The sequence below is a fragment of the Papilio xuthus genome, unplaced genomic scaffold (genome assembly GCF_000836235.2).
Source record: "Papilio xuthus unplaced genomic scaffold, Pxut_1.1 DF824888.1, whole genome shotgun sequence".
Classification (NCBI taxonomy): Eukaryota; Metazoa; Arthropoda; class Insecta; order Lepidoptera; family Papilionidae; genus Papilio; species Papilio xuthus.
In genome coordinates, this window is record NW_013533761.1 from 3,930,956 (window position 1) to 3,945,325 (window position 14,370).

The 14,370-nt window shown below is 33.5% G+C and overlaps 1 protein-coding gene across 4 annotated transcripts in view; it reads left to right on the forward strand.

The window, feature by feature from the left end:
* The window catches only part of if (integrin subunit alpha inflated), a 74,438-nt gene that overhangs the window by 50,132 nt on the left and 9,936 nt on the right, over positions 1–14,370 (forward strand). For 2 of the 4 annotated variants that reach the window (XM_013325128.1, XM_013325130.1), the window contains exons 4-6: positions 5,707–5,833; positions 6,741–6,761; positions 8,339–8,400. In XM_013325128.1, the coding sequence (XP_013180582.1) occupies positions 5,707–5,833; positions 6,741–6,761; positions 8,339–8,400 (210 nt within the window). The remainder of the gene's footprint in view (positions 1–5,706; positions 5,834–6,740; positions 6,762–8,338; positions 8,401–14,370) is intronic. The other 2 variants (XM_013325129.1, XM_013325131.1) reach the window with 1 other exon arrangement.

The following is a 14,370-nucleotide window of genomic DNA, read 5'->3' on the forward strand; positions in this document are numbered from 1 at the left end:
TTTTCTTTGACAGTTATTATGGCGCGTAATTAAATGTTACCACCTCATACAGTCGGGCGCGCATTTTTCCTGTCCTTCGAAATTCAAAATATGAATCTTCTTGCTGACCATATAAGGTTACACTGGTGACATTTTAAACTTCGCGCGGGAATTTAACGCTGATTCCATTTAAACGGTGTAAATGTAAGGTTTTGCGCATTCAAAGTATAATCTTATCTCAATTAATATTTCATTACACGAAAAGGTTACATCGTGAGAGACGCAAATTATTTATAATTTATGTAATTATCGTGAGATTAATAAATTTATGCAACTACTAGCTGTCCAGCGAAATCCAAGCAGCCGTTCTAGAGATATCAGCTAACAAACATCGAAACATTCGTATTAGTAACATTAATGCAAGACAAATATAACAAACTTCTCTATTTACCTTTCTTCAACTTTAATAACCTCTTATTGAATTATCAGCTTGAAAAATATTTTTGTTATTTTTATATCGTTTAATTATAACTATATATAATCAATCTATTTATATACATGTTTGTCTTTACATCAGTATTACATACAATTAACTGTCGTAATACATACCTTACAAGCGGTTTTACTTTTAACCGTACGCCATATTGGCGCTGGTCTCATTCAGCTACTCTAGCGCCATATACAGAGCTGGGCAACTGTCTACTTTTTATATAATCCCTAAACAGATCGCCGTTGGATTCTCAAAATTAACAGCAGCCTAGTAACTGTAATGATCTGTAACTAGTATGCCATAAAGAAATAATGCGTAAAGTTATTTATGAATTGGATGATAATAATAGTTGGACAACAGATTGGCTTGCTTGCTTGTGTAGCCCCAAGGCGCCTAATGCTGACCATAGATCTGCCCCAAAGATCGCCACGATGTCCTTAGCTATGCACATCCAGAATACTCTAACCGGACTAATCTCGATAGTCTTAAGTGAAACTAAATATCGCTATCAATGTCAAAAAAAGACTTCAAGATCCTTATCGCATTGTAACTTGATTCTTTTTCATTGCCTAAATAAATATTTCATATTTTCTAAAACCTAACCGCGATAACAGTGCCTTATACACTAGTCCAAATACCGCCATATAGATTATAGCGAATCCAATCATACGTAAGCTATGTCAGTAAACTTTTAACAAACATACTACTGAATGTTACGCACCAATTCAGTAACAAAGTGGCAACATCCAAAGTCGATTAGCCGCGCGTGCGCAGACCGCGGCGCCGTGCAAAGTGGAATGCGCTGTAACGCCGGCCCATATTACCCCACGATTTATATTGACTACCATACAATAGGCGTCAGATATAGAGGTGGTATATTTTACTCCATCTATTACAGTTTACGTTTAATACTTGAACATTTCAAGGCATTTTAGAGAAAGTAAACTATAAACAGATAAGGTACATCTTATTATAGTTATTTTTTTTTAAAACAGATATAAATTCATAGAAAAACAAAAGAACAAAATAAATTCTAAACATTTGTAATATTGTTGACGTGTTGACGCAAGCCGATACATTTTATATCAGACTAGCGGTCGCAAGCGACTCCTTCCGCGTAGATTTAAAATAAAACATAATTATATAATATAATAGCCTATGTGTTCTTCCATATAATATTCTACATGTATGCTAAATTTCATCGAGATCCGCTTTCGAGTTCTGAAGATACCTTCAAACAAACATCCATCCATCTAAACATTCGCATTTATAATATTAGTAAGATTATCAAAGATTAAAACAAGTTAGTTATTAATCGTGGGAATAGTTAAGTATTTATTTAAGCTTTGCACTCAATGACTATAAACTCTGTATATCCATTTAACAATGTTGTTAAAATGGCGGCGGATGTCTTATGAATACTGTTTATGACAGTCACGTAATAAACTAACAAACAAGAAAGTAAACATAACGAAACAAACACGCGAAGAATAACATTCTGTGATGTCCGGCGCGTTATTTAGACACGAACGCGCACAAAAGATCGGCATTGTTGTATGATTTACAGCCTCGTGACAGACAGACAGACAGCATTGTCCGCATACGTTGCTTTGTCAAGTAGGTGAAATTAGTAAATGTTGCGACACACTTCCTGAATCGTTTTGTCGTTCAGATTTAACTGTATCCAAATAACAAATATTTGAAACAGTAATAAATTTCCACTTGAAAAATAGGTTTGGTCTATGAATGAAACGGTTAATATCCGGTTGTCATTTCAGATAAGAGGTATGTTTTCCAAAAGTAGAACATCATTCGTCTTGTCTGATTCGAAACAGTATGTTGTCATGAAAGAAGTATTTGTCAGAATTGAGTGAGATTAACATTGTATTGGAGCTTCGGTGGCTCAGGGGTTAAGCACTTGGCTTGCAATCTGCAGGTCCTGGGTTCGAATCCCGTCATGTACCAATATGTTTTTCGATTTCCGATTTACATATGTACATTTATCTGACGTTCTTACGATGGAGGAAAACATCGTGATTCAACCTGCACATATCTAAGAAGAAATTCAAAGATATGTGGGAAGTCAACCACCCGCACTTGGCCAGCGTGCTTGACTATGGCCTAATCACCCCTAACTTAGGGTAGGCTCCGAGTCCTTCGGTGGGGATGTATAGTGAGCTGATGATGATGAGCATTGTATTAATATTACACTGCGTTTAAAAAGTACATAGAAAACATTTAAAAATACTCCTTACTCGATAAATCTTAACCACAAATGGGTAAATACTGATAGTCTTACGCTATCGTTCGTTAAATTGTAAAACAGATAAATATAAATTGACTTTTATTACCTACACATAGTACAAAAGGAGCATAAAATTTACGTAATCAGGTTGATTTGGTTAGCCCAGTTTCGATACATTTGCGGCCAGCGGTCCAGCGCAAGTTATTCTGGTAACTGAAGTAGGCCAAATCTTCGTGTCAATTGGTATGCTTGAGCAATGGAACTTTAATTTAGCGGTCAATTTTGTTACTGACGGTATTCAAATGATTACTAGTTACTAGGCCTCGAAAAATAATGCTGATGTTTCAGATTTTTGTTTTAGAAATGTTCTACCTAAGCATACACTATTTTAGTTTTTCAATTTAATGTCCAAAATTATAATTGTTTTTACTTTAGGAACTAAATCATCATCATCAACCTGCCCTTATCCCTATCGAGGGTCGGCACAGTTTTTACTACTCCTCCATACATCTCTATCAGCCGTCATATCCGAGTCTACCCCCTTCTTACGCATATCCTCTTTCACACAGTCATTCAATACTTTTTTTGGTCTTCCTCTACCCTTGTAGCCATCCACATTCAATCTCATTACTTTTGTGCTTATATCATCATCATCCCTCCGCATAACATGTCCAAACCACGCTAATCTTTTACTCCTCAATTTCTCGATCACTGGCGCTACTTTCAAACTTCCTCTAATATACACATTTTTTATCCTTTCTTTATCCTTTACTTTAGGAACTAAATGTAAAATTGAAATAATAATAATAGGGTTTAGTCCAAGTTCAGGAGCCAAGGCACCCACATAATTATATAAATGAGTGTTACAATAAAGCATTTATTTATTATATATAGTTAACATATCGTTCTGGCGAATCAATTAAATTGTCTATTTTCTGATATAATGGAGATGTATATAAGCAATTTTGTTATGTCCGTATTCAAGTTTACAATAGACATTTATACCAGGCGTTGCTGCCAGAGATTTGTTGGTCATATCATAAAAATGTTGAACAGAACAATACAAACAGTACTGCAGTAAACTGTATTATGTATTTTTAATGGATACCGTACGTATGTTGTATTGTATTTTGGCAATAAAGTATGAAGCAAGTATGGTTTTAAGATATATTTTATTATCACGGTATACTTTACGATTTCCTCTTATTTCACAAAGATTGTGTTCACTCTGATTCATACATCTATGAGTCACAACGTATCAATATGAATGCATTTAACAAGGTATTTTGAATAAGACAATTTCCGTATAAATGTAGAGATAGCAATGTAATTGAACTACTATTTATGTTTGTCTGACCTTACTTAATAAGCTGGTATATAGAAATTAGTAGTCGTGACTCCAAAGTTACACTTTTGATACGTATGGTGACTAAAAAAATATCAAATAAACTCTTAGAGAAAAAGTATCTCTGATTCTGTATTTGTGTATTGGTAGAGGTCAGCGGTGTTTCCAAACCGCTTCGACCTTCTCCGGGTCCTACAAGAAGGGATCGTATCACCATCTCAAAGGCCGGCAACGCATCTGCGGTTCTTCTGGTATTGCTGACGTCCATGGGCGTCGATGAACACCTCGGTGTTTCAGCTGCTCGTTTGTCCCAGAATCGCCTGATTAAAAATGATTAAACATCTTTTAAGAACAAAAAAGTCTGACAATTATAAGTGTGACCGCCCACTACATTGTTGACATTGTAAAAAACAGTGTAAACAGCTAGTTGTGGATTTTGACTACCGTTCAACGCATGCCATGTAAACACTAGCTTTTATTAGGTTATGTTTACATGGGACTGATAAAATAAATACACATAGTGTCGGACTGTAGATTGTTGTAACAACTTTATATGTGAGAATATTATATACTTTTAACTAAGAAAAGAAAAAATTGGATACAAATCTTTGTAGTAAAGTAAATTAAAAAAAATATTTATCCAAACGCAGTCCACCAGATGGCGTTGTTAGTACAACGTCTCGAATATGAATATTGTTAGTTTATTTGTCTGACGTATTAACTTGAAGCGATGCTCCCTCAGATGCATTTGTTTTGATTTAATTCAGAAAAGTCAACTGATAGGGATGTACCGCAGTATATAAAAATAAAACTTACAAGTAAATCGAAACAATAACACACGAATTAAAACAAAATAGCGCCACTTTTTTGAATTTTGTCATTTTATAGATTCTAACATCTTGAAACTAGCTTAAACTACTTTAAGTAGTTCATAAAAATACATTTTAAATGTCTAATATAATAAAATATTTATATCAACAGTGCTGTGGTGCTGTCTCCTGAAACACAGTATTTACTAGTTCAGGAGACAGAGCCCACAAAATTTTGTGAAAATGTTTCTATTGCTCAAAAATAATTTTTAATTTATATCTACAGTAACATAAAAACTGTCACTCTATATGTGACGGATGTCACTTCTCGTGTTAATGCGTTTATCATAGAGCGTGACGTCTAGCGGGTAGCGGCTAGTAGCTAGTAGCTAGTAGCTATCGTTCGCTACCAAGTTCATTCGGCGTAGTATTTACGTAGCGCTATTTGTGGAAACGGCGCGAGCTTCCCCCGAACTGTAAGGTGAATGGAACGGGATTATGAAGGATGTTGTGCCTATAAATCTTACAGGAAAGCGGGTTTGATGTTGACGTAATGCGTTCACGTATAGAGGTATACAATCTTAGTTCAAGGAAATTATTATTTAAATAGCAGTCGCCCGTGACTCCTGCGCGAAATTAAAAAAAAACTTAACTCTATGAAATTTAGCATAGACTATGTTCTACGTCTGTGCTAAATTTCATAGTGGATTTATGTAGCCGTTCTGAAGATACTTTCATACATACATATATCCATACACCCAAGCATTCTCATTTATAATATTAGTAAGATTTTTAGATACGTTTTCATTTTTGGATAATTTTATTATTTTGTTTACAGGCTTGCGCGCCGCGGTACGTGTCTTTCGTGTCTGCTAAGCTGAACCAACGAAATCCTGTCGGCTCCTGCTTCGTTGCCAAGACTCCTGACGCTATCAACGTCACGGAATACTCACCCTGCAGAAATTGTAAGTTAACGAACTTGGAAATCTACACTAAGCGATTACTTAAATAACCTTTAAATAACTTAGTCCCATTCCTGATAAAGTCAGGTTAAAATTAATTTTTAGTTAATCATTAGAAATATGACTAACTTGTTTTTGTAATTTGTAAACTAACGCGTTACATTTTACGCGTCAACCCAATTTTACTGCACCGTCCGCCATTACCGGCGGAAGTGAGGTTGGAATTTTCGCGCGCTTTTACTGCCGCCATTATACTACGCCATAATAATCTTGATATTTTTGTTGGTAATTTTAAAATTTGATATAGGATACAATATTTTGTTCATTTTCATATTTATCAAGGTAAATATGTTAAGCACCTAGAAAAAAATCTTTAGCCAATATTCTTACAGATTTTCCTTTAATTAAGAGAAGTATTAAATGCTTACAAATTGTTATATTTAAAGTTTAATTTTTTTTTCTGTGGAAATCGACGACGATTTAAAGATACAATTTTCTAACTGTGTCGTTCAATATAATAATAAATTCCGTTGATGTGTGTCGGATATGTACGCCATTAATTTTACTACGAAGCGTCGTGACATGTTGTTAGTCTTTTATATTGATAAATAGCATTATATTTATGTCAAGTATCGCCGGAGGTTATGTATTGTTTTATTTCATATTTTTATTATTATATTATATTTTTTTTTAATATATTTTTTAATTAGTTAAATAGAGGCAGATTTTTATGAATTTACTAATATTTCTTGTACCATTCCAATTAAGATCTATGCTTCTGCTAGGACATGATTTACGATAATAATCGAATGGCGGAATTTGAACTCTCGACCATTAGGCTTTTATGTATTAAGATGTATGTTGAAGTATATTTAAATATATATGTATATGTATTATATAATCTGTTTAGGGCACGGCTCGCAGGACGAGGGTGAGTACGGCTATGTCATAAATGTATAACTCACTTGTACAGCGTAGCCGAACACTACATTACTGTCATTGTAATATATTATATGTTGCTGGAGATGTATCGTATATGTGAAAATATTTATTAAATTTTAATTCATTCACAGTATCAAGATGAGTTGCGCGGAGTTAACGCGCGTCGTTCTTATTTATTGCTGATTCTTAATTTAATTCGGTTTATGAAAGTTACGACTTAAAATTTCCAGCACCATATTACATTTACATAATAATTATCATTTTAAATTGTTTATTGATGTATAATTTATTTAATTTTATTCGTACATTGTGCTTTATGTGTAATATATTTTATTTACTTTCATTTTAAGGATGTTATTACAGTTTCATAATAAAACTATTCATATTAAAAATTAACTTAACTATAATGTCAGTTCAAAAATGTTAATTTCTATTAAAACTACAGAAGTAGGATAAAAAAATAACAATTTTCCTTAAAAACATAGTCATATCATGCCTATAATGTAATTATTGACATTAACGCGTTTGATAACTTTTCCCGCGTGTTCAATTGTAAGGTACAATTTATTCATTGAACCAAATACGTAACAATAAGTTAATACGTAAGCCAATAGTTCAATGACGTCACAACACCATGCACGACACTGAACGTGACATATTTGTACCAACATCCTGTATTCACACTTCTTTCTGTTGTGTTTTGTTTCACTATCGAAACAAAATTTTAGAAATTTATTCTCTCTGTTTATTCCAATAGAGAGAGTGAGATGGATATATGTAAACGTGTTTCTATTTAATTTTCAATTAGATTAATTCTCTTCATGTTTTTTTCTTTTCAAATTCATCCTCATATGTGTATTTGAAAGTACAATTTCAATGTAAAGTTTAGACAACTCTACAATATAAGTTCAATTGCATGCTTTAGTATACGGTATAGATATATGTCCTTAGTTTAATATATGTAGTTTGTGTGTGTTTTTTTATAGCCAGCGGACACCTGAAATCGCAGAAATAGCGAAGTGACCGTTGCCCATAGCCATACGCAATTGCATATGCGTTGCCTACCTTTAATCGACGGAGGAGAGGATGCACAGAAAGAAAATATCTTCCCTTCCTATGCATCCTCTCATCCGGAAAGTCCACTTCCAGTTCCCATCCTTTCCTTATAAGAAAAAGGGTGGGAAGGAAAAGAGCACTAAATTAGGCCTCCGGGACGCACACTTATCAGACGAAACGCGGAATAGCTTCCACTTCACGCCTGTCTTCTGTGTGGTCGTGGTATTTCACCGGACGAGCGGGGCCAATTCGTGCGAAGATGTTAAAGCGGGCTCTACCACTGTCAAATGGTGTGGTGGTGGTGTTTATATAATGAAGGAAAAAGCGATTCCCAAAATCAAAACGGTGCCAATTAGCTAAATATTTGTATATTAGTTGCAGTATGTTAACTGAAAAATCCAAAATTATTAAGAAGACTAATATTTAGAAATACATACGAGAAATTGGAAGATAGACTGTTACAAAATAGTTTTTTTTTAATATATTACTTATAATAATTTATATTTGCAGCAAGCCACGGGCAGCGTAAGACAGGCGTGTGCCAAGCCGGTTTCTCCGCAGCTTTGTCGAAGGTATGGTGACTATTTAAATGACATTAATTACGATCTTAATGATAACATTATTAACTTATATGTATTTACTATAAGTATACTAAATTACGGAGACATTTTAACTGTTTATTTACTACTATTCAACTCTAAAACTTTGGTATAACGCGACGCTGTTCTGTTCTTATACTAAATTTTGAATAAAAATTTACTATTTAGAAAATATATATATAACGGGTAATTCATACGTACGTATTGACCTTTAATATTTGAATGCGTTGCTATTTCGCAACGGTATCAACAATTAAGATGATAAGATATGAAAATGACATACGTATTTCTGTTGCAAGATAAATATCGGAGCGTAGTTGTTTGAATGCGAAGAGATAACAATTTGGAGATCCCGATCAGCTGATAGTCAGAGCTGTTTGGCCCGAGGCATTACTATAGTCGGTTAACTTCTTGAAAAAAAATAATTGACGCCAATAAAGCCAAGTGAATCAAAGTATCAAACTCGCAAATTCTTTTCATCGTCATCTTCATCGTTACGTTCTTATACGACACTAGCTTTCTCCCGCAACTCAGTCTGTGCGGAATAAAAAAAAAACTTAATTAGTTGACTATGTGTTCAGTTAGATCCCTACTAGACCTTCAAGCAAACATCCATCCATGCATTCTATCAAAACATTCACATTTATAATATTAGTAAGAAGTAAAACTAAGATTTCATGCGCAATATTTCTGCTTTAAATTATCTTAGAAATCTAAATATGTCAAATTAAATGTATTTAGCAATAAACAATGCCATGTTTATTGTGATATATCGAAGTGAGAGTTAAATGTGACTGAATAAGCACACGGATAAAATTAATGATGTAACGACCATAATATGTGCTTTCTGATAAATAAACTTACAACTTTTGTCTCTTAAATTATTCAAACTTTCGTGAGACATTATACTAAACTGATATATAAACACGGCTAAACACTCACGTATATTCGTCCGGTGGCGGCACCGACTAGTTTCGAGCCCGTCGGTGCCGCCACCGGACGAATATACGTGAGTGTTTAGCCGTGTTTATATATCAGTTTAATTTTTGTCTACTTTTTCAAAGTTTGCTTCTTCTCAATTAGTTTGTAATTTTTTGTGTGTTACCTTAAAACTTCGCTACTGGTGAATTCATTTTGATTCTTATTTTTCTTTAATATGGATTCATTCAATGAAATAATAAATGGGATTGTATTACATATAATCTATGTGAATAATCAAGTAAATGAATAGCAGTAAAAAAAACTTTAAAAATGAGTAATGAATTATGATTCGATCAGACATCCATCATTATTTAAGTGCTGTAATTCTGTTAATACACGCTCGTCCGTTACTCGCAGACGCTGAACGGTACTGTACAGAATTAAAATTGAATTAAGGCCCCGTAAGATTAATATAACGTCCCCAAAGTGCATCGAGCTTACTCAGAGACGGGAGATAAATACGTAATGTCCGTGGCAAAGCGCTAATAGCGGCATTATGAGGCACTTTTGACGTCAAGAATGATATGAGTTGATAATGGAAAAATGTTTTTTTTAAATTATGTTTTTAATAAAAAAAATATAATCACTTTTGTAATTTGCTTTTGCAACCATGGTTAAAAGCGTACGTGTTTTGGCAGTAGCAAAACAAAAAAAAAGCACGATATATTTACGAGAAATGTGTAAGCCTGACGCAAAAAACCTAGAGTGCCCATGTAAAACATCGTGATTTTACGATCGTGGGAATAGCATTATTTTCGCGGTTTGGAATTATCAGTGAGAGACATCGGCGCACGTGAGACGACAACGCGCGGCCGCGGCTCGCAGCCTTATGAATTATTGAATACTTTTATTGTGGCCAGTGCAAAAAATAATGCGGAACGATCGCCTGGTTCTATTCCGAAAATAGTAGTCAATATCGTCGATTGTCTTATTGCTGTTTTATGGTTGACTTTATTTGGCTTGCGCTGTCCGCTCTGAATCGTAGACTGTTGTAGAGTTTGCGTCTACGTGGAAATCGTTGATTTGCAATTGTTTAAGATTTGACGATTGCACTTAAATTCATGGATTATATCTTATATTCATGATTTTAATAATACTAATTAAGTAACTATTTTTTGTTTATTGCGTGATGTAATTGCGAATTAATTATAGTCATACCTTCTATTGACTCTATAAATGTGTAATTCGGAGATGATAATTAAAAAAAAACTGATTAAAACATATCTAAAAAGTTTAAAAGCGACAAAATGTTCAAAATTTAGTTTGAGTTCCAACAACTTGAATAATAGGGTATTAACAATCATTTATATTCGAGTCACAGCTTCCTCTCCACGCTGTTTGGAAGATCTCACACTCTGATCAGATCGACATTGAGGTGTTGTTATTAATCAAGAAACATATTAATTCTATCCAAAAAAAATTGACGTATTTTTGTCTCAACAATCTAAGGAAAATATTTTGAAATAAGATAACGATCGGGGAGGTAATTTTATTTTAACTTTTTTTTTTATTCAATCTTCCCTTTAATACAAAAAATTCCAAATTGTTATAAAGCGTAATTAAAAATAAAATTTTATGTAGATACAACTTCCTTTTTGTTCGAGATGACGTCATTAGTAAGAAAAGAATGAATTTAAAATAGTACATTTAACGGATAGTGAACAGGATTTGTTTACCTTGAACTATGTGTACGTGTTCAACTTATTAATCAGTTGCGAGCAAAAAACATAATGTAACGCGATACACAAATATCTCGCGAAACATCTTTGTTATGCTTCGCACGTTCGCAGTTAAATCTCTTTATCAATTCATGTCCTATATTTTACTCTTTATAAATAGATAAAATCTTAGTATAAATCTCTTTATAAAAGAAAATACATGTGATAGTTGTAAAGTGATGCAATGGGATCATTTCTATCCATTGCTATAATATGTGGAAAACTGTATTCTGACAGTTATGGTTTGAAATTATGTTTCACGTAATTGTTGCTTATATTTAGGCGATATACGTTGAAATCATTTTGAATACTATAAAGCAATCATGAAGCTAAGGGAGTTGAAACGTTTATTTTATAAAAAGAATCAACAATCTGAATCTTGCCTTTAGGTTCGGTTTCTTTGTGACATAAATGGGAGTAGTTTACATAAAGTAAAAAGTGTATTTTTATTTATTTGCAACCAATGTTCCTTTTCGCTATGCAAAATAAAATTCCTTGTCATCGCAAAGTCTTAAACATTCTTTGCGCAGTTACAAACATGGTTTACGAACGCAACCGTAAACGTCCGCCATTTGCAGACAATGGCGTTGGCGGGAAAGCGACGCGAGCGCCCTCGCGAATTCAAACAGAGACATTTAGGGATTTGTCCAAGTAATTGTTTTATTGTTGATGGCTTATGTATTGAATCGCTAGCCCTTTATTATTGCTTTATTTATTGCGATTAAATACTGTTACATACAACTATGATGCTTTGTTACAATATGAATAGTATTAAAATTCTTTGGCGCATAACGCGACGTTTAAAATAGGTGGAGAACAATACTAATGCATTAATACCAAATTTAGGAGTATGCAAATGTTACATTTTGATAGCTAAAATTTATGAACTGTAAATTGAATATTCAATCACCTAAGCTGTGGTAACTTCATGCTCTTTGGCTGGAAGTTTAATTCTTGAGTGTTATTGCCGCGCACGTACAGAACCTGCAATGGTCTGCGTTTTATTAAAATGTTGTTTTATTTACTATTTTTTTTTAATACGGAATTCATAGGTTATAGAATTTCAAAACATATCGTCAGTTATTAAAAAATATATTTTCACATCTCTCATTTTGAAACTTTTGCTCTCATCAAAATTTTTTATGCTTGTTTAAATGCGTCCTAATATAAAATTTATTTAAAAATATTTGATTCTAAATATTATCTCAAATTGTCGCTTGTATCGTATAGCTATATTACGTTCTGTGTATTTCCTTATTTTCATTCAAAAGACTATTCGTACAAGTGACTTTGCACATGACTATGGTCGTAAAGGGAATAATGTCGCAATGAAAACGCAACCGTTGCGATAATACACCGCCGTCAGAGATCGTGGTCGTGGGTGATACCTGAAGTGTCGTAACACTCTCTTATATCTTTGTTAATAGGGACTTTGAACCATGACTTTAGACTACACGCAAATTAAATATTTCAGAATAAACCCTCCAATAATATCAGTTATTTTGTAGTAGGTCACATTTGTATCCAGAAGTGGCTAGTGGTTTTATGGGGTTTTTTTTCAGCTGCAAAAGCTTCAGATTTCATGACCATAAAAGCCTACCTTAATAATCTAATGCAAGAATTATTTTCCAAATTGAATTCCTAGTTCTTTAGATTGGCACACTCCAATGACTAAACTGTTACATATAAGGACATATGTTTAAAATTGTCTAGGTCTAAAAGTTGAAGACGTGTGAGAGTCAATCAATTTATAATGCTAATCGCGTTCCGTCGACAGATTTCAAGAACATATTCGAGTTTTTTTTTCTGCGCTTTATATGGCGATACAACCAACACTCATATACATATTTATTAATAGCCAGTGAGAGTCGACATTACCATAAGGCTATGGGAGTTAGATGGTTTCTTTTTTTAATGTAGGAATTTTACATGGCTGCTTCATTGCGGTATTTGATGGTCGGTTGGATGAATATCAACTGACATGCATTCGATTTTTAAAAACATACTGAGGAATTGAAAACCTCCTTTTTGAAGTCCGTTTTGAATTTTTCGAATTTGCAAGTTTGGATGGTAGACTTTGTTATATTTTCATTTTGTTGAGATGCAAAAATATGTAGTATAATTTCAGTGGTTTATGTTTCAAGGTCAACTAGTTTTATGGCAAAAATCGTGGTGTAAAATCGATCTATTCAAAAATACTAAAAACGCCTTTTAGAAGTGTGTTTGCGGCTTTCTACCTTAATCTTTCAATGATGTAAATGGCCGAGGGTTAACAGCTGTAATCAGCTGTAAAAAATCGTTTGTCCCTTTAATAAAAAAGAAACATGTGTTTGTCTGTCCGTGAGGGGGGGGGGATAGTTTTTATGTTCTTTGGGTGTCATCCGGGACCGGGAGTTATCTCTCGATTTCACACGCACCGATTTGTTGACATGTCTGCTTTCTGTCTGATGATTGCTGCAATTCATAAGCTCAAAGCGTTTTTAGTAAGTCAAATGTTTTTGGGTGATGTAGATATATATACCCAATATATCAAGTCAAAAATGAATTAGTAAGTTACTTAAAATATATATTTCATAAGAAATTTAATTAAATTGAATAATGGTGAAACTACAATGATGCGTCAATTTGCACAAATCTTTTCTTGAATTTTTTTCCCGCGTTCGCTTATACTTTAGGCCAGAGGCGTATTCGAGAGCCATACGACACCCTGTTTGAGATCTGCTAAAAACAATAAACAGTGCAACTAAGCAGAAATGTTATTTGCTTTATATCGTAACTGTCACTAAGAGATAACGGACATAAATAAAAAAAACAATCTTGTATCAATCTAAACAGAATTGAATAAATCCTGTAAAATTACTACTTTAGTGACAAATTGAATACGACATAACATAGGAATTATATGTTAAATATGTAAAAGTTATAAAACAAAAGTAAACAAGACTCTTTAGAAAATCGTTAACAATTTGTACACAGATAGGGTTGTCACTCGGCACTTATCTATCTGTAATTAGAGCGTAGGCCTTCAGAAATACCATAAGTGACGCCATAAAACTGTGCCTCGTCCCAGAGTCGTAAAGTCTCTTATCGTGTTGCGTCTTTTGCCTACTTAGAAATGAGATATGAAACTATTTATTACTAATTTCTTGTCATTTGCATTCTTGTTTTGCCGTTTTTTTTATCGTATTATAAAAATATTCAAACATACGCTATTGTTTGTTATAAGGTAATTTGTTAAATATAG